General features: G+C 40.3%; 2 protein-coding genes across 4 annotated transcripts in view; both read right to left on the minus strand.

Moving 5' to 3' along the window:
- CARS1 (cysteinyl-tRNA synthetase 1) overlaps window positions 1-13,709 on the minus strand; it is a 34,088-nt gene extending 20,379 nt beyond the window's left edge. Inside the window, exons 1-8 of one of the 2 annotated variants that reach the window (XM_084287082.1) lie at window positions 13,638-13,709; window positions 8,197-8,442; window positions 4,655-4,746; window positions 3,735-3,823; window positions 3,303-3,399; window positions 2,743-2,841; window positions 1,589-1,738; window positions 474-614 (exon numbers count right to left, since the gene is read on the minus strand). In XM_084287082.1, coding sequence (XP_084143208.1) covers window positions 474-614; window positions 1,589-1,738; window positions 2,743-2,841; window positions 3,303-3,399; window positions 3,735-3,823; window positions 4,655-4,746; window positions 8,197-8,442; window positions 13,638-13,662 — 939 coding nt within the window. In that variant the 5' untranslated portion in view covers window positions 13,663-13,709. The remainder of the gene's footprint in view (window positions 1-473; window positions 615-1,588; window positions 1,739-2,742; window positions 2,842-3,302; window positions 3,400-3,734; window positions 3,824-4,654; window positions 4,747-8,196; window positions 8,443-13,637) is intronic. The other variant, XM_084287083.1, reaches the window with a different exon arrangement.
- Window positions 13,710-13,941: 232 nt separating this feature from the next.
- On the minus strand, window positions 13,942-24,077 carry LOC311209988 (tumor necrosis factor receptor superfamily member 10B-like). Of its 2 annotated transcripts, none has more exons than XM_084287640.1 (10): window positions 24,020-24,077; window positions 22,807-22,900; window positions 21,856-21,987; window positions 21,547-21,658; window positions 20,874-20,947; window positions 20,070-20,165; window positions 19,077-19,108; window positions 15,996-16,328; window positions 15,480-15,528; window positions 13,942-14,649 (listed from the first exon to the last, which is right to left on the minus strand). In XM_084287640.1, the coding sequence occupies exons 1-10, from the start codon at window positions 24,047-24,049 to the stop codon at window positions 14,354-14,356; spliced, it is 1,248 nt and encodes a 415-aa protein (XP_084143766.1). In that variant the 5' UTR covers window positions 24,050-24,077; the 3' UTR covers window positions 13,942-14,353. The 2 variants fall into 2 exon arrangements, with proteins under 2 accessions (XP_084143766.1, XP_084143767.1); XM_084287641.1 differs by lacking the exon at window positions 24,020-24,077 and adding an exon at window positions 23,252-23,318.
- Window positions 24,078-25,447: the final 1,370 nt, after the last annotated feature.

Genomic DNA, 25,447 nt, shown 5'->3' on the forward strand with positions numbered 1-25,447 from the left:
CCACTGCATATGACATAGTATTTCACCTGGAATAGACAAATCTGTCCTTGACTTTTGTCACCACCATACAATTTAAAGAGTATTCAGTAGTCAGTCTACATGCTTAGGATGATAGGGTTGTCCTGTGTAGCAAATGAACTACCTGAAACTTCCAGATCAGTTTATATGATTATAAGCCCATTTTAGTCTAAGAGGAAAGATGGAGTGTACACACCAAACTTATGTCCAGGTCACTGGCACTGGTAACACGCATAAAAGTTTTAAGATTGCTGGGATGAAAACAGAACAGGTGATAATTTAATAGCTACCTATTCACGTTAAAGACTGAAGGAAGTGTATTACCAATACCGTCGAAATACAAGGCTTTTGAAAGCTATTAAAGGGTTTTATTGTATTCTGGGTATTATGAGGCACAGCACATACACTTTCAAAACAGAAAAGAATGTTTTTGTTTTGTTTTGTTTTTTACTTACGTTGAGAGCTTCCATATCTTTATGAAATTCCCCTTCCCAGAATTTGGGGAGCTTTGAGAATATGGAATTGTCAGTCACCTGACTGCCAAATTTTGTGTCCAGCCAGTCAGACAGCAAATCTTTGGCTTCTTCCAACATTATCTATAAAACAATTATAAGTGTAAATGATGAAAGACTTGTCCTGTTTAAACTGTGCTGAAAGATCTTACTCTGAGCAGATAGGTTCGCTTAAGGAAAAAGACACTTGGCTATGAATACAGAGTAATCTGTGCTTCTATCACATTTTTATCACATTGTCCTTTATATATATGGATGAAACATGCAGAGGAAGGAAGACAAACTGGTAACTGACATCTGTTTTGATATTGGTCACTTAAATGAGCATGTGAAATTTATGTTGTAAACACTGGATGGGATCTGCAGTTACCACACCACCCATTCCCCCCCCCACCCCTAATTGCTGGACAATCCTAACAGAACCCTTTCTGTGCACATCAGTAAAAAGTGTTTGAAAGACTGATTTGAACCTCAGAAAGGATGCATTTCTCAATCCTATACTAAGAGATGGATTTTTACTTATTTACTTATTCACAAGAGCATATAGCTCAGAAGGTGTGATTGTTTAGATTTTAGTTGCTTTTTAAGTTTTTTGAGGCCACTATGCACTTTTATAAAGACTGCTGATTCTATAATAGATGGATTTTTTTTAAGGTGAGTGAGTGAGAGGTACTTCTCTCATACCCTGTGCTTCCTGCAGTGACAAATACAACAAATTATCTAAAAGCAAGAAAAGAGGAATGTGGAAGCCAATTACTAAAAGCTAGCAATTTTATTGCCTGACTCGAATACCAAACCCCAATAGTGTCAACAGGATTATTGTTGCTAATTGTAACAGTCTTTGGGATAAAATTTATTCTGAACATAATTAAGTTTTATATATTTTTTTTCTCTCATCAGAGAAACTTTTGTGTAGAAAACCACACATAGTGGAATATCATATATGGTTTTACAACAATTTATAGTATAACCCCTACTGAAAACAATTTCATCCACCAAAATACTATTTGAAAGCCCTAACTATTACAAAAATCACTTAAAAAGGAGCTCAAACTGACCTCATGACATCTATTGATCTCTTCTGCAGGGAGTTTTGCTTGCACAGCTGCTTGTAGAGGGTCAAAAGCAGACTTCACTGCATTTTGAATTTTTTCCAACATTTGCTTTTTATCTGGGTCTGTTGTCTCATTTAATTTAACTGAAAAGAGCTACAATCAAAAGAAAAGGTTTAAAAAAAGCAACTTTCAGTACAGTAGGGCTGTGTTCCACACACAACATATTATCTTAACCATACAGAACCTTGCTTTTGATGGATAATATGTTATGCTTTGATATCAGACTACTATAAACAGCTTTGATATCAGACTACTGAAATGTAAACACATGTATTCCCTGGTCCAAAAAATGTATTTATTTTTTTCAAAAATTTTATGTCACTAAACCTTAATTACTGTTGTTTAGTAATTTTTACTTTCTATACAGTTGATCATTTCAATTACATAGTTAATTATCCCAAATCTGAAATGGAGAAGATCTAATGTGAAACACAAAGAGATTTAAATGCTGTGCTTAGAAAGTATGTCAGGCAATGACAGCTGGGCAAAATTTCCAGGCCACCTAATTCCCAGGCCTGTATTTAATTCATCAGACCAATAATCCTTTTGTGATCTGTAGTTCTAAAATGATCAAAGAATCACCTTCCCCCACTTTTAGTCCAGCATACACAAATTATTAAATCCCTTAAGCTTTCAAGACTTTTTGCTCTTTCCAAGGCCACCAGCGGTACAAAAGGAAAATTTCACAGAAATCTACAGCTTTAAAATATCGTGGACCACCATTTGAAAATCTATTATAAAAGGCTACTTTCGAAATTTGCATTCTGACAAATATACAAATGTTTTTTGATTTTTTTCCCCCACCACATCAACACCATTATATATGTTTACATATATTGTATAAAATGATATACAAACAACTCTTCTAGACATAAAAAGTCAGGAATGCTTTTTACATGGATGGTTCTTGTCAATTCTAAAATCAGTGATAAGCTATTCCAGTAACACTTCTAATTTGTATGATAGCAGTTCAATAGAGTAAGTGAAACAAGCAGAAAGTTTAAACTGGCAGCAAAGTCAGAGACATTTTTTAGATGCTTTGCTATATTACTGAGTAAGAACATAAGACACTAGCAGGGATTAAGTATTGAGCCTACCTCTGAGGCAGTTTTAACATCTTCAAGTAGCTGAGCTGATGTTATTTTGTTCTCCCTATACTGTTCAAAAAGGTAATTCTGTCTTGCTCTCTTGATGATCTACAAAGCAGAAATATGGAAATATTCTTGTGAAGCAGAATAATAGTTATAGAAAACGCAAATAAAATCTAATGTTATTAGATATAAAAAGCTTTTCAGGATCCACACAAATTTAACAAGATGCAAGAACCACAAGCAGTAATACAACTTAAACACACCATATATAGTTAATTAGCTAGCTCAACAGAATTAATTACGCATGTCGACAACAGACAATGAAAAAGGCAAATAAACAAGTTATCTTCATAAAATGTTTACTCTTCATAATTTATAACAACACTCGTTTATGTATGAGTAGTTTGCTAGCAGAGGAGAGTCACAGAAATCAATGACTTTGTGTACAAAATACATCTCAGTAAGTATATTATTCATCTTGGCTTTCCAAATAGCAATTACACATGATTCTCTGACTTCCATGCACAAACTACAGTATTTTAGATTACAGCTTAAACAGGCCTTACCTTATCATCAATATCTGTAATATTCATACAATAGAAAACATCAAATTTAAAATAATCCCTGAGGATTCTTCTCAGGATATCAAATGAGATGTATGATCTAAAAACAACAGCAACAAAAATTAGTTTTAGTGTTTAGTGAATACGTCAAATGTGGTTCTATTCCATGCAAAAACTACTTCAATATCAGTCAACAATTTTATAGCAGTTTCAACTCTTCCTCATCCTCCAGCAAGTTTTCCCTCACACCATGACATACCATAATATGCTTCTAACCTTAAATCTTGATCATTGAGACTAACAAGACCATCGTCCAGTAATACACTTATCTAAATAAAGTACACTTTTCTCCTTAATCTTTGCTTACTTATACGTGCTGTTACTACTTATATCAAGTGCTGTTATTACTTTTATCAAAATAAGCAACTACATTACCTGGCATGTCCCATGTGAGAAGCATCATATACTGTTGGACCACAACAATACCATGTCACCTTTTTTCCATTCTGCGGCTGAAATATTTCCTTAATTGAAAGGGATGGTACAGTGAGTAAGAATTGAAGACATGCTTTCAGCCAAAAACACCACATTTGGAAAATCAGAACATGAGAAACATGGATTATATTTTTTTGTTTTTAAAAAAACAAACCTTATTCCACTCATAGTTTTACTGTAAGAAAAGATCATCGCTAGCACTTAAAAGAGAACATAAGCCACCACACCCTGTTATCTGCACTCGTATCTATCCAGATACTGGATTACTAAGATTTGGATTAGGTAGGCCATTGTTCAAGCTGCGTTCACAAGGGAAGATCAGGCTTTCTTTTGCATTGAAAAAGGCTATACAGTATTGCCATTTCATATATTCTTGGATATAACATACTGTGTGACATTATTATTCCTAATATTTCCTCTCTTCCCCCAAGAACCTTCAGCCAAGGCCACAGGAGGTTTTACCACTCTGTATTACAATAATATAATTTGCAAGATTTTTTTTACACAAGCGACATCTAAAGAAAGAAACTATGATTTTTATTTTGTTCACACTGCTTATGCTTACGTGTTTTACAGTTGAACCACTGGCTATTTTGCATGATAACTTGCTATTGCATGTTATATATTAAGCAATACACACATGCATACACACACTTGTATATTTATTGTGTATATTGTAGCACTTGCCTCACCAAACACACTTGACCGAGGCAGCATTTCTTTCACCTGCTTGTCAGAATCCCACAGAATAAACCCCAGAAACCTGTGTACTAATAAGGAAGACACTTAAGAAGCAAACATTTGATTAATCCTCTGTTTGCATTTTTAAGAAGATCCTCATTTTTCTTTCATTTAGTCACCTTACTGCGAGTCAGGCTGTTGTAGAGGCAGAGTCTAGAATGTTTTGTCCCTTCAGGGGGAGTCCAGGGGGGCTGCATACGCTTGCCTTTACCTAGAGAAAAAACAATTTAAATAGAACTGAAAATATAAACAGTTTTACAGTACAACATTTCCATCTTATCACATCATTAAGTTAGTTCAAAAGAAAAATATATATATAAATTATACAAAACAGCTCCAATCTTAGTAATCCAAACTACTTTTGTTAGAGCTAAAGCCACTAAAAGATTTCAATCACTTATTTTCCACCCTCTGCCTTGACACACCTATTATCTTTGATTCGAGTAACAGTAAAGAAAAGGGTGTAAAAGTGAGAACGTGCAATCAGTCAAAGCATTAACAAGAGCTTTGAAACTTAATAAAACACTAATAAAGTGTTATAGCAGTCCTGGGCTTTCTGCAATGCTTCTGACATCTATACTGTGATGGCATATAGATATCATACAGAGAATTTGCAAAAAAAAATCTCCAGAGACCAGACTTAATCTCTAGAGCCAATATTGACAGAGTTTGTGTACTTAGCGTGAGAGGGAGAGAAGACCAAAAGGTTTAGAAAGAGCCTCAGCTTTTAATCATAGGTGGTTGCTATGTACACAAGGCATTTCTGAGCGCTCTCATTTACCACAAATATGTTCCAATTCATCGGCAGGTTAAATTTTGCCATTAAGGAAAACAGATAAAAATCTGGGTAATCAGTGATAATATTCAAAAGAGATGGGAAGAACTGTAATTGCTGTTCTTTGGGGAATTTCAACATTTTGAAAACTGCCTTTTACCTAAATAGGAACAGAAGTTTGATACTTTTTAACTTAGTAGAAATTCTTAAACAATGTTACACATACACAAATAGTGTAACACAAATTACAAAGCAAAAGTAAAGTGTTGTCAAAACAGAAAGTTTATATTTCATCGCTACATTTAAAAGTATTCTTTGCAACTTTTTCATTTTTTCCTTTGGCTTTTTTCTGCGTTAACATGACTGTGATAACTGTGTTCAGAAAAAATCCGATTTCAACAAATCAGTGTCCACAGAACTAAAAGGGTTTATTTTAATTCATCACAACCATCATTTTAGATGGCAGGACAGTAAGCCAGAGCACCACACTTCAAAACACTGAAGACTCACTCAACATGAAACACACTGTATGTGGGTGGGTGTTGGACACTTTTCAGTTTATTTTTGGGAAGGTGGCATATCCCTTTTGTGCTGCTGCTCTCAGCTCTTCTACTCTGCTGCACGAACAGTTTGGGAACATGCAGGCTTATTCTTCCAGTTGTTTTCTTTTCAATTTTTAACACAATTGTTAAACGTGTTTTCAAAGAAAGTATGGGCATGTCATCTGTCAAAGAGTTGCAGTTTGGTATGCACAGGGCTGCTTGCAGCTGTAATGATGTTAAACTAATCCTCACATTAACCTGGAATGGAAGCAAAACAGGAAATTCAAAGATACACCAAAGGTACTAGGCTAATACATATAGTACTGCCTTCAGGTATTCTCATGGTAGGCATTTTAACCGCAATTAAAATATTATACAAACTATTTGTTTTGACAACAAAATTTCCTTTCTGATCCTGTTTCAGGATGCTATTCATTAATTCTGTTTCCCTAATATCCTCATATTAAAATTTTGACAGAAAACCTACAAGTAACATACATTTCCATGGTATAAAAAAAAATAAATAATAATCTCTTCCTCATCATCCTTTTTTGAGTAACTGCCTAAATAAGAAAAAAAAAAAAAAAAGTAGAAAAGGAGTTCATTTAATTTGCATGCTACAGATCCACAGAAATGTGTGTTTATTCTAAATAGTTTATGGTATGTTACTGACCAGAACAGTTCAAGTGCAGTAGAAGTCTATCCATAAATCAGACCAAGGTATGGATTTGTTTACTCTTTGATTTACAAAGATTATTCTGGTATGCTTAATTGTGGCTAATGTTTCCCTCAGGGAAGGAAGCCTATGTGGGTTAGTCTAATAAAAGATAAGTCACTAAAGCTTTTTTTTCCTTACAACCGCACTGAACACAAGGAAAAAAACAAGCTCACAACAACAACAAAAGGATAACTGACCCCTAAACGTCTCAGTTTGTGATTTAAGTGTCATACAGATATACAGATATGGATATATGCATGTTTTATATATCCACATGGATACCAAGGGCAAAGTAAAGGCATGCTGTTTAGTCTGCTCAAAGGCATCCCTGCCCGCAGTAGTCTTCCCATGGCTGAACTGAGGTTCATTTGCTATAACCCACCTCTGGGGCTCTCAGATACATCCAAAAAAATACTGTTAATATATCCAAGGCTTTAGAAGCATGGTGGATCCATGCATTATTTCATCCTGAACATTGCAGAACACCATCTCAGGACTTTGGATAAATATGCACAGATCAGAAAATCAGAAAGCTAATGAGGCAGCTCTTCAGAAAGAGAGACTTAACACTGCAGATTTTGTGGACAGGAAAAACTGAAGCCTTTTCTCTGGTTGCCCCACCCTGATCCATGACAAACATTCTGCAGACAAACCATAGTTAGTGGTGTTAAATCTGCTACCAGAGCCAGCAGTACAGATGAGATCCCTTCCCTGCTGGAAGAAAATCAATAGCCAGCACAAACACATGCAGGCACACACAAAATCTACTCTCAGCAGTCTGATTTTAACTGCTGGTCTGCTAGGAACTGAGAACGCATATGATGACACTGTGTAAGAAGATGGCATTGGAGAAATATTAGTCAACTGTCAGCCAAAATGACAAACACATTTACAGATATTGCAAGCACTATACAACAGCTCTGTGTTATTATTATTAATTATTTCATGACTCCCTGAGGATGGGTCTCACTATAAAGTAATGAAGCTAGGCTAGCTCACTGGAAATCATGGCAGGAGTGATGCAGCTCCCAAAAATGCCAGTACCCATGCTTACTCAATAACCTAGATCAACCGGTTAGTATTTCCTGAACTCATCAGCAATCCCTAAATTACCAAGGTTAAAAAAAAAAGAAACCCAAACATTCAAGTCTTAAGAACCCCCAAAAAATCAGTTTTAATAAAATAACCTTAAGAAGCAGCATGCAGTTTACTTTTTTATGAAATTGAACATTATACAAGAACTATTTAGTTACTCCCACAGGGGGGAAAAAAAAAAAAAAAGTGGATTGAGAAAATCCTGATATTTTAGGCAACAAAGCAAAACCCACATACCCAGTTACTATTCAGTAGCTAGCTTTTTAAAGAAAACACAAATAATCAAATTCTGTATATTGAAGAATTTTAAAATCAGACGTGGAAACAGAGCTGTAACATTCAAATAGTTCAGGATCCGAGTATTACACAGAAACAGTATGCAAGAAGAATTTAATAAGCTTGAATACAAGTGGATTGTCAAATTGTAAAGTGTGCAAGAGTATGAAAGGGAACTTTTAGGACTGCTCAGCAACAAAAATCAATACAATGTCAGCTAGTCTATAGCCTGGCCATCAATTTCATATTACTCACTTGTTTGAAGTTTACAAGGGTCATTTTTTTCACTGCTGCCATCATAGATTGCTTCTATGTGTCTGTACCACCGGACAACATGGAAATACTGGTCCACAGGTGGCCCCGAAAACTTTCTGAATACCTCCACATCTGCATGTGAAAATGTGAACCCCTGGATATAACTACGAGTGCTCAGGTACTCGTTCAAAGCCTTCACCCTGGCTTCCTCTTCACTAATGCTCAGAATAAAACTGTAGCTGGAAGCTGTAAAGACAGAGGCACAGGACATTTGGTCAGCATTAAAAGAAGGAGATTCCATGACCAAAATATATCCTTACATTATACATCACCCCCTCTAAATTAGCTCTGGCAACTGACAAGAAATTTGAGGAAAATATTTTTAATACAAGACACTGAACAACTAGATATTTCCTATTAATAGGATTATGTTCACACCATGGTAAGTTTTTTGGAGAAGTCTTTACAAAAGTAGTAAGGACGAAAGCACAGGTCCTTTTCATGAAGGAATATTAGCTACTTGAAAATGGAGAAAAATCTCCATGCACAACAAATTTAACAAGTCTCTTTTCCATGCTGCTAAAACACTCATGCAGCAAATATTTACATATAATTAATATTATACGCTGCGGATAGGCTGTGGATACTTCTACTGAGCTGAGCACATCCTGAAGTCTTTACAGGACTGGTGCAAACGTGCGAGCTCCCAGCGCCACATCAAGTTACTCCCACTTGCTCCAACAACTGCAAACACTTACGCTGTTGCTGTATAACCCCACATTTCTCCTCAACCACCCTCTCTCCTCAGAGGCATGAGTAACACTCAGAGAATACAATGAAGGAAAGGAACAGGCAAGATATTAGAACATGCTTCTCCCTCACGGTCTTTTAACGCCATGATTTCTTTGGTACACAGGCAATGCAGGGTTAATTACTCCTCTTCTTTGCAAATGCAGGAACGTCTTCCTATGGAGGAAGTAGCCGAAGGGTTCTGGTAGGGATGCTCACAGTAATAGCACGTCTTGTGCAAGTCAGTGGGTACAAGGCCTAACACTGGTGTTTCCCTACGGTGATTCAACATCTGTAACTCCGTTGATGTTCAAAGCAAAGTAAACATTAAACCAATGTCCTGCTTGGGTAGTCAGCCAAGAGAGTAATTTAAGACATAGTCAAGGACATAGTGCAATAATGTGAGAGAGTGGCAGTATCAGAACACCTGTCCCTGCTCCCAAAGCCCATAAGGAACCGCTGTTACAAGTGCTGCTTCTTGCATTGGTAAACACCTTTTTCTGCATATCAAAGGACTGGAGGTGCTCTTAGAAAGGGAAGGTTGAACAGGGACAGGGGAAGAGATGGTTATATAAATCATCGATATCATCACTTAGGACTTTATGAGCAGCCCATTTCCCATATGGAAATCAATTGAAACATCCTAGTAAAAATTAAACAGCTGCTCTCAAGGAGAACAGGAACTCAGATAAGAGGGAAATGGCAGCTAGATAGCAAGTACATTTGTGTTTGACTCTTGAGCATTACTAAGTTAAGTGGCATATCACTTTAGAGGTAAGCAGAACTAATAAATGAACAGTGATAGAAAAAAAATAAAATCAAAAGGTCACAAAAGATATTTAAGATTCATACACTAATGCCAAATCAGATTTATGTAAGTTCTCGATCCTTCTTAAGGGCTATCCATGCAATTGTTCATTAAAAATAAGGAATAAAGAGTAAATAATGGTTCACAGCTAGACCTTACGGGCTAGTCTTACCCAGCTGAACAGGATTCAGCTTTGGCTCACATAGTTAATTTTACTATAAACCGTTCAGTTTCCTAAATATTTACTGATGTTTATCATCACAGGACTTCACATGTTTATACACATAAAATAGTTTGAAATTGTTATGTTCATTAACTACAGAAACCTAAGACATACGTGAATTTTGCATCCATGAATCATGAGGGAAAAGCCCCCACCTCCCACCCCCAAATACTGAAGGAATAATCCGTGCAGAAATGAAACTGTATCTCAAAGAAAAGATCTTTAAAGATCAGTTGCAAGGAAAGCAACCCTCCACTGGCAAAGTATTATTAGGGTTATTATGACCATTAATCATACTCCAGGCTGCTAATGGGAAGCAACTCAGTGTATCTGAAACAATGTAAGTGCTTTCCAACCACATCTATAAACCGATCTAAAAGAGAAGTTGTACAAACTAACACACAAATAAAAGAAATATGACAGAACCTATACATGCTACATTTAGTGAGGAGAGGTAGCAAACACTGCCTGTGATCGCTGGTACCAGTTCAGCCCTGATAAGCAGAGCAGACAAAATTACTTTGAACACTCTTGGCGTATGCATTAATACCTGAAATTATACAGTTTGACGTTATGTCTCGGTGTAAGAGCAGCAGACTTTAAAGTGCAACACATCAAAGAAACCAGTTAGCCCAGGGGACCTCATAGGAGGATGTCTTTTTGTTGAGACGGATCACTGACTCAAATTCATCCCGAACTCCCTGCCTGTGATTACACATCGGGCAAGAGCCACGCAGCATGAGCACACCTGGGCAGATGTTGGAGGGTTTCTCAAGGTGCTGCAGCAGCTGGGCCACAACAGTCTCGAGCTCCCAGCAAGCTTTCTGCACAAATATGAGTTCCCCACGCTGGTTTCACAGGCTCCACTGAGCTCCAAACTTCCTTTTCTAAACTGATGGCTGTTTTTCAAACCATGACAACCAGCATACAGCTAGCAGGGTTGTACTCAGCTACGCTCCAGTCAGACTGAGAAATACAAGCACATCTGCTGTGTTGGAAAAAGTGCTGAGTGATCAGTGCCAATGCGAGCATCCCATTTCAATATATAGAGAACAAAATCATTCCCACTGCTGGCATTCATGTGAGTAGCTCCGACTTGGATTGAACTAACAGAACAAAAACTCTTCTTCTGAACCACAGGGCATTCTCCTGGGAAGAAAGAATGAATACAGCAGCACTGTATTTGGAAGACAACAAACCACAGGGAGGTAGTGTCACTTCTTTATGTGAAAGAACTCAGTCAAAATTATCTTTATATAGAAGTCTGTTCCAGCTTCATTGATATCACTACTAAAAACAGGAGTAGAAAATCCACAGCTTTTTTTCCTGTGATTTACATCCTGCACGCTCAATTCCTGCCCATGAGTCTCACAGTACCTTTAATTCGTAACACACCCCCACTGAAGAAATTTCCTGGTGTCTCTTAAGTGCTTCATCCCCTCTCCCCATACACTTCAGTATCTCCAGCCTCTCTTATATCTCCAACCCACCTTTGCTCAGTCTGGCAACCGCATTCAAAGAGGCATCCCACTGTTGAATTTAATACCAACTGATGGATTCAAAAGCTACTGAGGGAGAAGGGTTAGTGGACCATATAGGACCAAGTCTCCTAGCCTGCCTGCTTTAGGAAACTAGGCTAAAAATCAGCCTCTCTCTTGAATCATCCTTTTTTCTTTCCTCCTAAAACAAAAATTACAGTTGCTGCTACTCAACAGCATTAGGAAGTGTCTTCCTGACAGCAAAAAAAGCAGGAGTACCACAAAGCTGTTGCATAACGCTCATTGTTAACTAACGTGAATGGAATGATCCAAAGACACCAAGACATCACTCAAGGGCAGCCCCATTCAGAAAACAAGCACCGAGCATGAGTCTTGGAGAGGGAGCAAAATAACCTTCAAAAATCCCAAGAATGAATATTACTAATGTGACACTCTCCCAGCATTAAAATGTTGTTTCCAAAAAATTCCACTGCAGACATTAATACAGTTCTCATACAGTAATTACCGGTGCACAGTTTGGACAATATAATTTGTCACACATTCTTCCGTCCATATACAGAATGCTTTGTTGACTGCTGGAGGACACTAGGAATTTGTCTGGAAGACTGCAGCAACACGCAGACTCAAAGGCATAAGATTGTTTCTGCATTTTATTTGTAAATAAAACAGCTTTCAAAGTTGACAATGCGAAACCTACACAGTATCAAATTTGATGGAAACTGTTCTCTTTTATTAACCTGAAAATGAAAAAGAAAACGTTCTTCCAAAGAGCTATGTTCCTTGAAGGAGTTGACAGCAGAGTAAATACAAGAAAGCCATAAAGCAGGCAGTAAACTAGATTAAATAAAAACAGGGAGTTACTTTGCTTCAGGGAAAAATTAGTCTCCCTGGGCATCCCTGAACCTGCTAACCTTGTCAGTCATACTTAGAAGTCAACTGAAATGCTCCAGGATTTCTGCAGACACATTGTCTAATGAAGACCCTTAAGCTTTTCTGAATATTTCTTTTCCAACCAGGCTTTCGCAAAACAAAACGATTAATAAGAGATAACTGTAACGTGTCAATATTACTGTGGTCTTAAACTGGGGAATAGGTTATGGCTCGAAACTAGAGAGAAAGAAGAGGACTTTTCAAGACTCACACAGTGGGATCAAGAGGCTTTTAGCAGAACTAGGATTTTTAAGATGGGAGTAGCCTGCCACAGAAGAGCTTCTCAGTCCTGTTCACTTCGGCCCCCCTCGTTCCACTTTCATTTCTCTCAAACTGAAACCAAATGCAATAGTTGCAATCCAATGGCTACTTGCCCATTAAGTTTAACTGAAACGTTTCTTAACGTACTCCTGAAATGAGCCTTTGGTGTCCTCCCACTAACACCCCTTAAACAAAATACCGATGATACATCTGAGGAAGACAGTCCTTTGAAAAATACAAGTATTTTTGGACTCTCTTGCACAGGAACATTACCTGCGATAAGCACATAAAAAAAAGGGACAAAATCTTTGAATCTACAGATCCTTAACAGGAATGACAGAAATGTCTAAACCCTTACACACCATGATGGTATTTCACACTTGTACGACTGGTACGCCAAGTTCCCATTTGCTACAGTAGTGCCAAAAATTACAGGACTACCCCAGCCCTCCTTCCATATGGAAGTCAGCGCAACCCGTCATTAAAACACGGCCACAAAAAAAAAAAAAAAAAAAAAAAAAAAAAAAAAAAAAATCTGGAAAAAGCCAAAGTTCAGAGCCGAGTTCAGGGGAGAACAGGCAGAGATAAGGAGAACAGTGGGTGAATAGTGCAGGTGCCGGGGAGCCCCAGTGCCGGCCGGCAGCAGGCGCCCCCCGCCTCAGGGAGCCCGCGCTGAGGGGCAGCCCCGTGTCCCCCTCCCCGCCGCCATTTCGCGCCCCGCCGCCCCCCGCCATTTTGCGCCCCAGAGCGACACCGCCCCAGGGCAAACGCCCCCCCCCCCCCCCAGCCCGGCGCGTGACGTCACGGCGCCCACCTGACGCCCTGACAGCGGCCGGCCGTGACATCACCCCGCCGTCAGGGCGCCGTGACAGCCCCGGCGGGCGCTTCCCCGCGCCTCACCGGGCCCCGCCGCCCCGGCCCCGCGCCTTACCCGGCTCAGCCGCGGCCGCTGCCATCCCTCCGCCTCCTCCTCCTCCTCTCGCTGCCGAGCTGATGCAACAGCGTGCCCGGAAGCGGCGCCCCGCCCCGCCCCGCCCGCTCTACGTTACTTCCGACCGCCTCCCCGCCGTCACCGCGGTAACGGCAGCCGCCGCCTCGCGCCGTGCCGTCGCCTCACCTCGCCCGCCGCCATTTTAGCCCCTGAGGCAGCGCCTCAGCGACCACTGCCCCCGAGCCAGCCTCAGTTTTTTGTTTTTAAAGACTTTTTATTTCAGAAACAGAACGCTTCTTCGCATACCGCGTGCTCTCACCACAAAGAAAACGCGATTACTTCGTAAACAAAAATGCGGTTCTGTCAAAAACAACAGCAGGCGCTCTAGTCTCGCAGAGCGCCCAGGTCCATACAGCACACGGAGGAAGGGTCCTTCTTCACAGCCTCGTGAAGGAAATGCAAACTGAAGCTTCTTGCTCCCAATTTGCCGTCCAGGGCTTGAGTTTCATACAGTACAACTCAAAAAGCACCTTAGTCAAAGTTGCAAACGGAGCTTGTGTCACGATTAAGCATCGACTTAATCGCTTCTGACTCCCAGGAGGATGGTGAGGGCATCACATCCACACTGCCACTTCTGTGAGCAGTTTTTGTCATCCTTAATTATAGGAACTTTGTATATATGTATACAGGAGCATTTCTTAAGTTAATTGAAAATATTAATCTGTAGCTACTATTTTACTTACAATGTTATTACTTGTTAAAGTGTTCATTACATTATCGTAAGCCTTGGTATCTAGATACCTTAACTCATCCAGTAACTTTATAATAGATTGTTTCTCTCCCAGTGTGTTTCTCCAGATGAGAAGCATCTGGTAAGATTGTTCTTCTGTGTCATTAGGCCAGTCATAAATAATTTTATCAATATCATTTTCTTTCAGGTGAGTTCTCATAAGACGCCTCCATTTTTTCACTGGTACTTCTTTTATGAAAGCCCAAAAGCAATCTCTCAGTTCTGGGGAGAGAAAAAAAAAAAAAAAGAAAACACTTAGTTTAGGTTCTAAAATACAGATTTTTTTTTTCCACAGTTAATATACACATTTTCCAATTACTTTTTAGCAAACACATGTGCAGACCAAACAGTAGCAGCAAGGCTAGGTTTGGGACTTAAGAAGCAGAAGGACAAATAGGTTCCCTATTTATCTTAAGAAGCTAAAGATACCACTCTACATATCTCAGAAGTAGTCTCTTCAGATGAAACACCATTCAGTAAAGGTGGTTTTGGGGACTGCATATTTCTGCTTACTCTTAATAAGGCTACTCAACAGTAGCCTTTAACCACCTCACTCAGCTAACAGTACAGTTTTGCCACAGCAAGACCAGCATTAGCAAAGCCCATCACTTGGCCATTTCAGCACGTCAACATATTAGTTACTAGTACGCATACGTACTAGTAAGAAAGACTGCTTTGATGCAGTCTTTCATTTAGCAGAGATTTGACAGAAAGACTTCCTGTTCTGACCTACACCTCAGTCATTAAGACAGTATCCCACTGCTGCACCACAGACTTGTTTAAAACATGCAAACAAATTCTGTACCCTGCTTATTCTTAAAAGCATGACTGCATTACACTGCCAAAAAAGACATATTTTAAAGTAGATCAATCCATCATCACAGTGATTGAAACTTTTCTTAAATGCAGTAATAATCATGTTACAGTGTATTTTACAATTAACTGAAAGCCTTATATCTTTAAGCAATAGTCGCAAATCACTCTATTGCTTATATAGACTAAAGTCAACAAGAAAAAAAAATCAAAGTACTGACCATTTATAGGATGCTTACCTTTTTGAGAGAGATCTTTAACAGTTATTTGATATTTTTGTTCTCGTACCTGTAATACAAAGTTGGACCATTACTTCTAGCGTGCCAGAACACTTGATTCACTTAAAAGTTATTCCTGAGCTATTTGATAGTTTACTTTCATAATACACATGCCAATAACGGGGCAGGTCAGATTGCACAGTACAGCTGAGAACAGCTGTGCTACTAACTTGTAAGTGAAGCAACAAAACAATGTATTTGGTGCTATTGCTAAAGAATGGCTTCTGGGTCAATACTGAATGGGAAGATGGGAGAGGCACAGCACATTAAATGATGGACTGAAGTCTGCTTTCCCAAGATAGCACTCTCTGTGTGTGATATCTTGGGATATCTATAAAGATATCTATCATATCTTTAAGACAAAAGGTTCCTATTTCTTATTATCCCACCATCTATTACTCAGGGAATAGTTAAGAAATCAGCTCAAATTACACATATTAGAGAACATACTATGAGATTTTTTCCCCCCCAACTTACCATAGGATTTGCTGGCATCCTAGCACTCAATCCTTTAGATTGTGCATTCTGGTAAAAAGCAGGATTCGGCCCAGTTTTTGCAGATAATGAAGTGTCCGAAGTGATCTTCTTCCACCAATCTTGTATGGAACACCTCAAACTCTGCAGGATTGTGCCCCTCCCAGAAGGCGCAACACTGTTTTCCTCTGGTGATTGGCATGTTACATTCAAATTAACACTAGCTTGTTCCTGGTCCTCTGGACTCCTAACAGAGTTTTCACCATCTGGGTTATCTGCATTATTTTCAGTTGTCACTTCTGATAAAAATAGGCTTTCAGCACTACCCTCAGATGCCTGTAAAGAAAAAGAAAATTATTTAGGAGATATTTCATAGGTAGGTCTTCAAGAACAGTTTAGGAAACGGAATACTTGAAATCACCAGATGTCAAAGAAGTAATAGAGCTGCTGATTTGTCAAGGTGAAAAACATGTAGAAGCCACAACTTTCAAATGGTTTCAAAGCCTAAACCTTCATCTTGCTGGCTGTTCTGCTCCCACCAGGCTATGTGGTAAGGCTCACAGGCTACCCCCACAACAAACAATTTTTTTCCTCAAGGTTTCCACTGGCATGCATTAGTGCTTGCAACGTCTCTGGGTCTGGAAGTACATACTACTGCTAAGGCAGGAAGGAATTAAGTTGCTGTGGTGCACCCAAGCCAAGCTGACCTAGCAGCCTGCTAACAGTGACCTCAAGCCCGTTGTTGTGTGAAGGCTAATGCTCTCAGAGCTTTTGCTGAGCTGATAGAGTGGTATCAGTTCCATGTAAAAGTATGAACTTGCGTTTGTTTGTTGTTTTTTGCTTAATTACTTTTCCTCAAATTCACACAATCAACTTTGTTCAAAGTGAGTATCGGAGTACACTACATAGCTTTAGGGAGGGAAGCATCATTTCCAGTATATCAATATGTTAAATAAGCCTATGCCATGAAGTTCACCTCAGGCTGATGGTGACCCACAAAGAACAGTGCAAGGATGAAGCAAACCAGGATATATCTAGAACATCAGTTTATGTTGAAAGTGGAAAGTTTTAGGCAGCTTTTTTTAATTATTATTTATTTTAGAAGTAGAAAGTAAGGGCAAGTATTGACTGTTTCTCCAGCGTGACTTGAATTTAAGGTGCAGTTCCTGCATAAGCCCATGTGATTTCTGTTTGCACAAGGTCAATGACCCATATGTGACATCACCATGTCACCAGCATGGGTAGGCAGGGATATGACACTACCCCACTCAGCACACAGTTGTACACCATTCTCCTTGAATTCACTTTGAGGGTGCAAACTGGTTAAACAAGCTGCTTCGATTTGTACAGGACAGTTCTTAAATAGGTAACCTAGTGACTGAAGGTTTACAGCATGGCTAATGTAACTGATCAGCTTTGGAAGGAAATAACATAGGAGCAATATATATATTTTACAGCAGTGTGGAAATAACATAGGAGCAATATATATATTTTACAGCAGTGTAAGTTCACTGGTACTTCTTTGGAAGGACAGTATGCTGGTGCCAAAGTAACCGGTCTCAGGAACATATCAGAATGCAACTCTCCAAATAAACTGTTACAGTAGCACAAGTACACAGGTATTACAACTTAAGTTCATGATAGTAGTATTTTGTGATAGTATTATTATTTCAGAGCTAAATGTCACCGTGCACCATTCGTGATTATATTTTTCTACTACAGTTTATTCAAAATGTAGCGTCCACCTATTCCTATGCTACACAACTCTGACCAGGTTTTCTGTCATGTTCCTTCATCAGCTTCTATGAATATATGAAACACTGTGAATCTGGCCAGGATGTGGGAAAAGAGACAACCCAACAAAACCCAATGGGCGATTCAGATATTTGAGCCACTTATGGACCTTAAAAAGAGAGAAAAGTTTAAGGTAAAGTTTTTAACTGATTTTTCAGCACCATTCCTTCGGTTTTCAAATATGTGAGTTAAAATACATTTAATTGCTTCAACTATTTTACTGGTAAATTAGACGAGCTCATGCACAGAGTACTACTTGCTTTGGGTGAGGAACAAGGAAAGTAGCAGGGGAAGGATGTGCTACATGTGTTATGAGAAGACTTTGGGTCCTTAAAGATCTCTTATCTTCAAAAGATATTTTAGAACTTGATGGTATGCATGATTAACTACACCAGTCAGAAGATCAAGCTCATTTCTGCCTTGCTGAGCAGTTAAGACTATAAATTCTAAATAGAAAAGCTAAATACAGGAGTACTTAACTAGTCTAGCTTCCTCTTGCTAAATACAAGACTAGCAATAATAGTTCAGTTGGAATGGGCCTACAAAGATCATGGAAGTCCAACTGCCTGACAGCTTCAGGGGTGGCCCAAAAAGCTGGAGCATATTAAGGGTGTTGTTGACCATGTGTAACTGTAAGATTCTGAAGTAGTCTTTGACCACAAGAGGCCAGGGTAAACCTAGCTTTAACAGTGGAACATGTGTCAGCCTTAGCATGGTAAACACTTTTCAGGATATACTTCTGAACTAGTGTTCTCTGAGCCCCTTGACTTATGGGACAGCCTGTGATAAAGACATTGGACTACAAGGTCCTGGTCTGTAGCTTGAGATATCAGTTTAAAGGCAGGACACTGTCACTTTGTCTGCTGGATCAAGAGAAGTAATCTTAAGGATTAGTATTGTAGCTTTCCTTGCATTTTGTATGAAGCATCACACAGGAAGTTGATAGCTGTCATTCCCTGGGGATTATAAGCCTGAAGCAGCAGAGAACTAGTTGAATCAAGGCACCACTTGGCCAAAGTTCGCAGTGAAAGCTGGTGCTTCATCTCAATTTTTCCACTTTCAAAACATTTTGGCCACAGGCTCTGTAATGTTTTCAATACAAGTACTAGAGAGGCCAATTCCACTGGATGCGTACAAATAAGTACTGCATGAGGCCCTATGTGAATCGGGGCTTGTTACATCTCAGGAACACACCCTACCAGACATCTACAGCAAGACAAGAATTAAAAGCTGTAACAGCTTAGCTGCACAAAGCTTTCAGATAAAACAGTGTATCCATTACATACTTACCAGGCTTTTTTCTACTTTGTCAGGTGAAGTGGCTGAAAAATAAGATTAACATTAGGAGACTTACTAGGAACTGCTGCAAATTAAATTTCATACAAGACTTACACATAGAACTTCTTTACACAAATCGAAAGGTCTGCTACAAGCCATTTAGTTCCTTGAAATGTCCAAATGTCCCCTAGCTTCCACCTACAGTGGAAACACTGTGCCGTCACACAGTGAAACTGTGAAATATAGACATGAAGATACAGTTTGGATTTTAAGCCCCTCTTTCAAAAGAAAGGATTCCCAATTCCTGCACGTCCCCAGCCTATGCTTCTTAGCATTCTCATGGGCTATTGCAATACAAAATGAGGCAGAAAATTTGACTGCAATACATGCAGTAAGTCATGATTTGAACAAAGTTTACCTTTGAAATTCAGAAGTGCTTCCAATATCATCTAACTAAATTAGTTAGAAAAATAGTCTAGTATGCAGTAATGGAAAAAAAAGTATTTCTCAGCAGAAGATATCCATCCTCACTAAAAAAAACACACAACTATGTGCATTCATATAGGGCTAACCAACCTAACATTCACATTAAGAGACTGAAATGATGCAAGGGCAGTGATATATTGAAAAAAATACTCTACAACCAAATACAATGAGTGAAAAATTATCTAATTAGTTGATACTTCTTGTCCCACACATCTAAGCTCATGCACAGGGTTTTCCTCGCTCTTTGCCAATACAATGCAATTAGGTGTGTGGAGGTTCATTTTAAAGGACCCTATGCTAGTCTTTAAAGCCAGAGTTGTTCAGTTAAAGCTTATTCATTTTATTTACTGAACAAAACTGGTCTCCATCTTACTAGAGTTACTTAATTGAATCACAGGCTAAACAAGTGGGAGCTTATCTATTAAACAGATCCTCTATGAAGTAACACCGAAACAATAGTCTTAGTGCATGCTCTGCCTAGTTCTGGAAAGTTTATGAGTAGTAATCAAGAAAAGTTACCTTTATCACGTCTCAGCTTTTTAAATATAAACACCACCACCACCAAAACAGGAACCACTGAAATAATTGCGAAAATCCAAATAAGAGAAGTGTTCCCTGCAAAGGAAAAGGAATAAAATCATTGCCTGAAATACTGAAGCAGTCCCCACATGACATCCTGAAGTACAATTCTTCCCTGCCACACTATAGAACAACCTAAACTCCACACTAGTATAAGGACCCAGCTAGCCTGTCCTAGAAAAGGCACTGGGACTACCAACTGACCTGATTCCAAGTACTGGTTTGCATTGCACATTGTTATCCCAGTAGCAGTGGGGGATTCTGTACAGAGCTGCAAAGCAAACTCTACAAGGCTTTCAAGAGAAATATTTAAGTGGAAAACGTATGCGAAGAATAGCAGGTTGATGTGCTATAGTGTTGGTAGGGCCTATTCCTTCCTTCTCTAGTCAGCAGAAGAGGGAAGTCACACTACACACAGCTTCTCAGACACGCTAAACAACAATGAGATGCTTGTGCTGGTCCTAACTTAACAGTGAGGATGTTGCAACTCTGAAAACTCTGGCAATACATATAGCTTTTCACCAAGGTGAGTGCTCTTTTGCTTGAGGTGAAGTTTAAGATGGTTTTGTCTTCCCCAACCCCTTTGAGAACTTCTCTGTGTTGATCTGGGAATTACTTAATACAGAATGTCCTAAGTATGGTACAGAAGAAGTTCAAACCACTGTTTTTACAGACTGTTTCTGTGTTATTAGCCAGAATTCACACACCCAACAGACCAAGCCATGTGGTATTTATGTTCCAGACCTTGATCAGGTAAGCCACATCCTAGGTCCATCGTAGCATTGCAATTCTGCATGATTTCCTTCCCTTCTGGACACCTGAAGTGGATGGCAAAACAGTTGTATCAACATCTCTAGAGTGATATACTAAACCTGTTCATGTTCAGGCAGAGCTTAGAGACACAAACATGCATGAACAGATTTGTTAGAAATGCACCTTTTAAATAACCCAATACCTCATAAGATTAAGTAGAAGCAAAACAACTTATATATGTTAGCCTTTAAGTGGAGCAAAAAAAAAAAAAAAAAGCAAACAACCAAACACCAACAACACATGCAGTGGATGCATTATTTGTGCATAATGAGTTTTCCTCAACAAGTGGTTCTACCTCCTGAAGTTCTGCAGTGGTTGCTACAATGCTTATTCAATTGTGCATGTGGGGAAATGCTAATCTGAAGACACAACGCATGTAAGCACACAGGCATAAGCAACAAGCACAGTGGAACCAAAGGTCTATATCATCTGGATCTCAGCCTCATGTATTTTGACATTTAGAATTTAAATACATGAATAATGCTATTTGGCTTTGAGGGATTTATACAGTTGAAGTGATGTGGTAGGTATTAACACACATTGGGCCACAGCTCTTAAGTTCACTAGAATGAAAGGAGTTGCTTATGTTCATTATTGAACTTACGTTTTACTGCATCTTTGACATATTTCACAGCCCTCAGCAGGGCAGAAATATCCTTGTTTGCATTGGCATTCAGTGTCATGCGTGGGAGTACAGGCTCTCAAGGTTATTTGATCTAAAAATAAGAGTTAAAAAATTAGTATAAAAGTTATAGCTCTATACAACTGTGCTTAAGTTATACCCTGGCCATAAAGGCAACATTTTTCCCCCAACTTTGTTATTCTCAGTAACCAGAATTGCAAAAAAAGAGCATCAGGCTTTCTGCATTAAATTCAGGGCACAAGGGTTAAGGTTTCAATGAAACTGTGGTACCATCTCTGCACTGTCTGCACAGCAAGCATTCATCCAAGCCATTCGCATGAGCAGTATAGTCTTCCCCTTTGGTGCAAGAGACACAGCTTCCTTTTGAGTGTGGAGTAGTGCAGTGCTGAGAAACATAGGTACCTGTGGAAGAGAAGAACCAGCAGCAGCACTCTCAAGGTATTCTGTAGCATACAAGTTACCACAAGATGTTACAAAAATAAAATCATTTTGGTCAAAGTCCAACCCTTCCTTGCAAGGAAGCAGTATGTCACACGGGAACTTGTGTGACGCAGCACGCCCAGGAGGCACACCTGAGCTTGCTGCTCAGACAAGGGGCAGTGCCAAAGAAGGCAGCCAGGCAGGCCTGCACTGGGACACACCAGGGAGCACACAGGATTCACTGCAGCAGCTCAGTGTCACTTCTTCAGCCAGCACCACCTCACTGGAAGGGGTGTATGGCAGACATGGAGAGAATTGCTTAAACAAAACAAAACAAAAAAAAAGAGAGTAACAAGCAGATCTCTTCTTCATCTGAAGGCTCTTCAAATACAACAGATAGCCTTGTGATACTACGCAAGGCCAGTGCACTTCTTGGCACAAAGAAGACTTCACTGCACACACTGAACAAGGCAGGTAGAACACAGCAAAGCAAAGTTCCACATACCAAACTCTCCCAGAGGAAATCAGAATTCCCCTGGGCTCACTGACCATCATGAGCCACAAAACACAAAAAGCAACCTGACTTTGAACTCTTCATCCCAAAGAGCAGGCAGAGGTTTTCTGAACAGCTGCCAAGATATCGCTCACAGTGTATTACGCAAAATGCTCTCACTTAAAATGGAGTCCAGCACCAAGAAGCCATCACAGCATTAACTGGGCTTACAATTCCACCAGCCAGAGTCTAACAACAACGAACCACCTCAGATGGGGAGCATGGAGATTGTCTGTCTAAAGTCTTACCTGCCGGGCACAAGACACAGCAGAGACCTTTGTGCCAGTATTCTTCCTCTCCACAGTCCTCTGCTCTGTTTCCAGACATTATCAACAGTGTAACCTACAGCAAAGACAGACAGGTGTTTAAGTGATTCAACCTGCCAGGACAGGATAGCAATCTTGGGGAGATGTTCCTGTAAAGACTTGAAAACGTATTCAGGTGTTCATGGGAAGCCACAAAGGAAACCCAAACTAATTTCTGCTAAGTGCGCTGTTCACAGCAGTAATTACAATCACAAAGGATGAGTTAGAGCAGCACCACACGGTTCCAGAGCAGCAGCTGAAACGTTTCAGGAAATTATTGCCCAAGTCCCCCAGCTCCATTTTAACTTCTGTTCTTTTCACTAACTCACTACAAGCAAACTCCAGAGGCTGAGGTATCTGCCTGGTGCGAGGGATTTGTTCCACTCACCCTCGGCCTATCTTAGAAGAGTCGAAGTCCGCCTTTGAGAAAAAAAAATAAAACGGATACGCCCAAAGAATTTCCACACGTTTCTCACTGGCTCTAATCGTCCTTGGAAGACAAGTGAATGAGTCATCGGCAACAACCTTACCCTAACTACAGGCTCACCAGGAGGAGAAAAAAAAAAAAAAAGAAAAAAAAAAAAAGAAGAAAGAAACTTTTTCTTTCTTTTTGAAAGAAATCCTGTGTGACTATGGTAGCCCGAAGCGCCAAGGAGAGGCGGCCCCGGGCAGTGGTGGCACCCGGGCACAACGCGTTTGGGCCCGGGGACGGCAGCAGGAAGGCAGCAGCTCCACTTCTGCCCCGTAAGCAGCGGATTTAGAGCTCGCCCGCCCGCAGCTCCGCTCTTCCCACTTTCTCCTCGCGGGACACTCAAAGCCTGCCCGGTAACGGCGGGGTTCACAAAACCACCCTCTTGGTAAGCGGGACGGCGGCGCTCTTCAGACTGGCTGCTGCCCCCAGACCTTCCCCCGACGGAGAGCAGAGCCGCGACCCGGTGAGCGCCCCGGCCCCGTTCGCCTCCCGAGGCTTAGGAGCGCTTTGCGAACTACCCCGCACCCTCGGCGAGTACGAAGTAAAAGCGAGTTCCCAAAGTGATTGCTGGAAGCCAAGGCGGAAAGCCGCACGGGGCAGGACGCCCGGCTCCCAGAGAAGGAAGATTCTCCCCTCCCCATACACCCCAAAAAGAAAGAGCTGGGGGCCAGGTCTCGCACTCACCAGCAGCAGCCCCACCGCCCTGCCTCCCATCGCGGCACCCAAGCGCTTCCTCCCTGCGCTGCCGCTGCTCGCCCGGAGCAGGAGGTGGTGCCACCGCCCCTTTATCCGCCCCGGGGCGTCCCGCCCCCGCTCTGCCTCGCTGCCTGCCACCCTTTTCCTTTGCCGAAGCGCTGATTTGCAAAGGCAAGAGGGCAGCCAGGTAGTACCAGAAGGGAGTGGCCCCACTGCGAGTAAAGTGAGGAAAAGAGGATAGAAGTGAGGATAGAGCGGTAGTACATATTCTGGTGGCGTGCTTCATGCCGACAGCGAGCAAGAGGAAACTTTAGGAAACGGCTCGGCTCCACCCAAGAGCTCATGTCTGGCTTCTAAAGGGCTACTTGCTGACCACAAAAATGAGGGCAGAAGGGGAATTTTTCAAAAAAAAAAAAAACGCACAAACTGGCTGCATAACCGGGTTTTCTTATTCCTCCAAAGACTTCTAATTTTTTTCAACAGCAGGTATTGCTCCGAGAGAGATAGCAACAGCCATGAGTTTCTTCAAGAAAAGTTTTCATCCTCTGCATGCACATAACATGCACGTAGGAACATTCACCTCCAGATGATGAAATTGGATTAAAATTAATAGCACAAGAATGCAGAGAATTTTCCTTTTAGGATTATTTTTAATCCCTTGTGGCAGTAAATACTTCTCTTCTGCTGATGCGTAATTAGTTTATATAGGTTAATAGTTTATTTCATTGAACTGCTCCTCTCTTGGTAACATTTGGTTTATTTGACTGCAGTAACAAGTCCTAGTAAAATCCCTGTGGGCACACAGTTTTGTAAAATGGAAAGGATCCAAAGAATTTTAAACATTCACCTAGTGTTATGAATTCTGAGACAATTTAGCTTTATAAGATTTATTTATGGGGTCAATAAAAGGCAAGCAAACAGTGCTGGGTGCACGGGGAGTCTGGGCTCCTCCAACACACACACACATTACATCGGGTGGCTGGTTTTTATGCTCCTAGGCTAATACATATTCATTACTACTTCTAGAAAAGGCAAGGTTGTTATAATTAGTTCCTGGAATCCGAACCCTCCCACCGGCACATGTGTATCAGTCTCCGGGGGTCCCTCTGGGGGTCTCTCGTGCTGAAGGCTCGTAGTCTTCCTCCCAGGCTTTTTCCTTGTCCTTCTCCTTTGTCCATCTTGGCCGGATGTCAGAGACTTGCATAGTGTCCCATGCAATAGTCACAATAGTTAGCAGTTATTCTGACCCCCCCCAGGGTATCAGAGGCTCAAGGTTTACCCTTCAAGCCCTCTATTGACACAAATTGCTGAAACATTCCTTACAATCCCTCATCTTTTTTTAATAGTCTCAATTCGTGTCTCTTCTTCAACTTTTGCCAGTAACAGCTGGATTTCATCAGTTTAAGCATCATTATT

Source organism: Netta rufina (genome assembly GCF_964035555.1).
Source record: "Netta rufina genome assembly, chromosome: 5".
Lineage (NCBI taxonomy): Eukaryota > Metazoa > Chordata > Aves > Anseriformes > Anatidae > Netta > Netta rufina.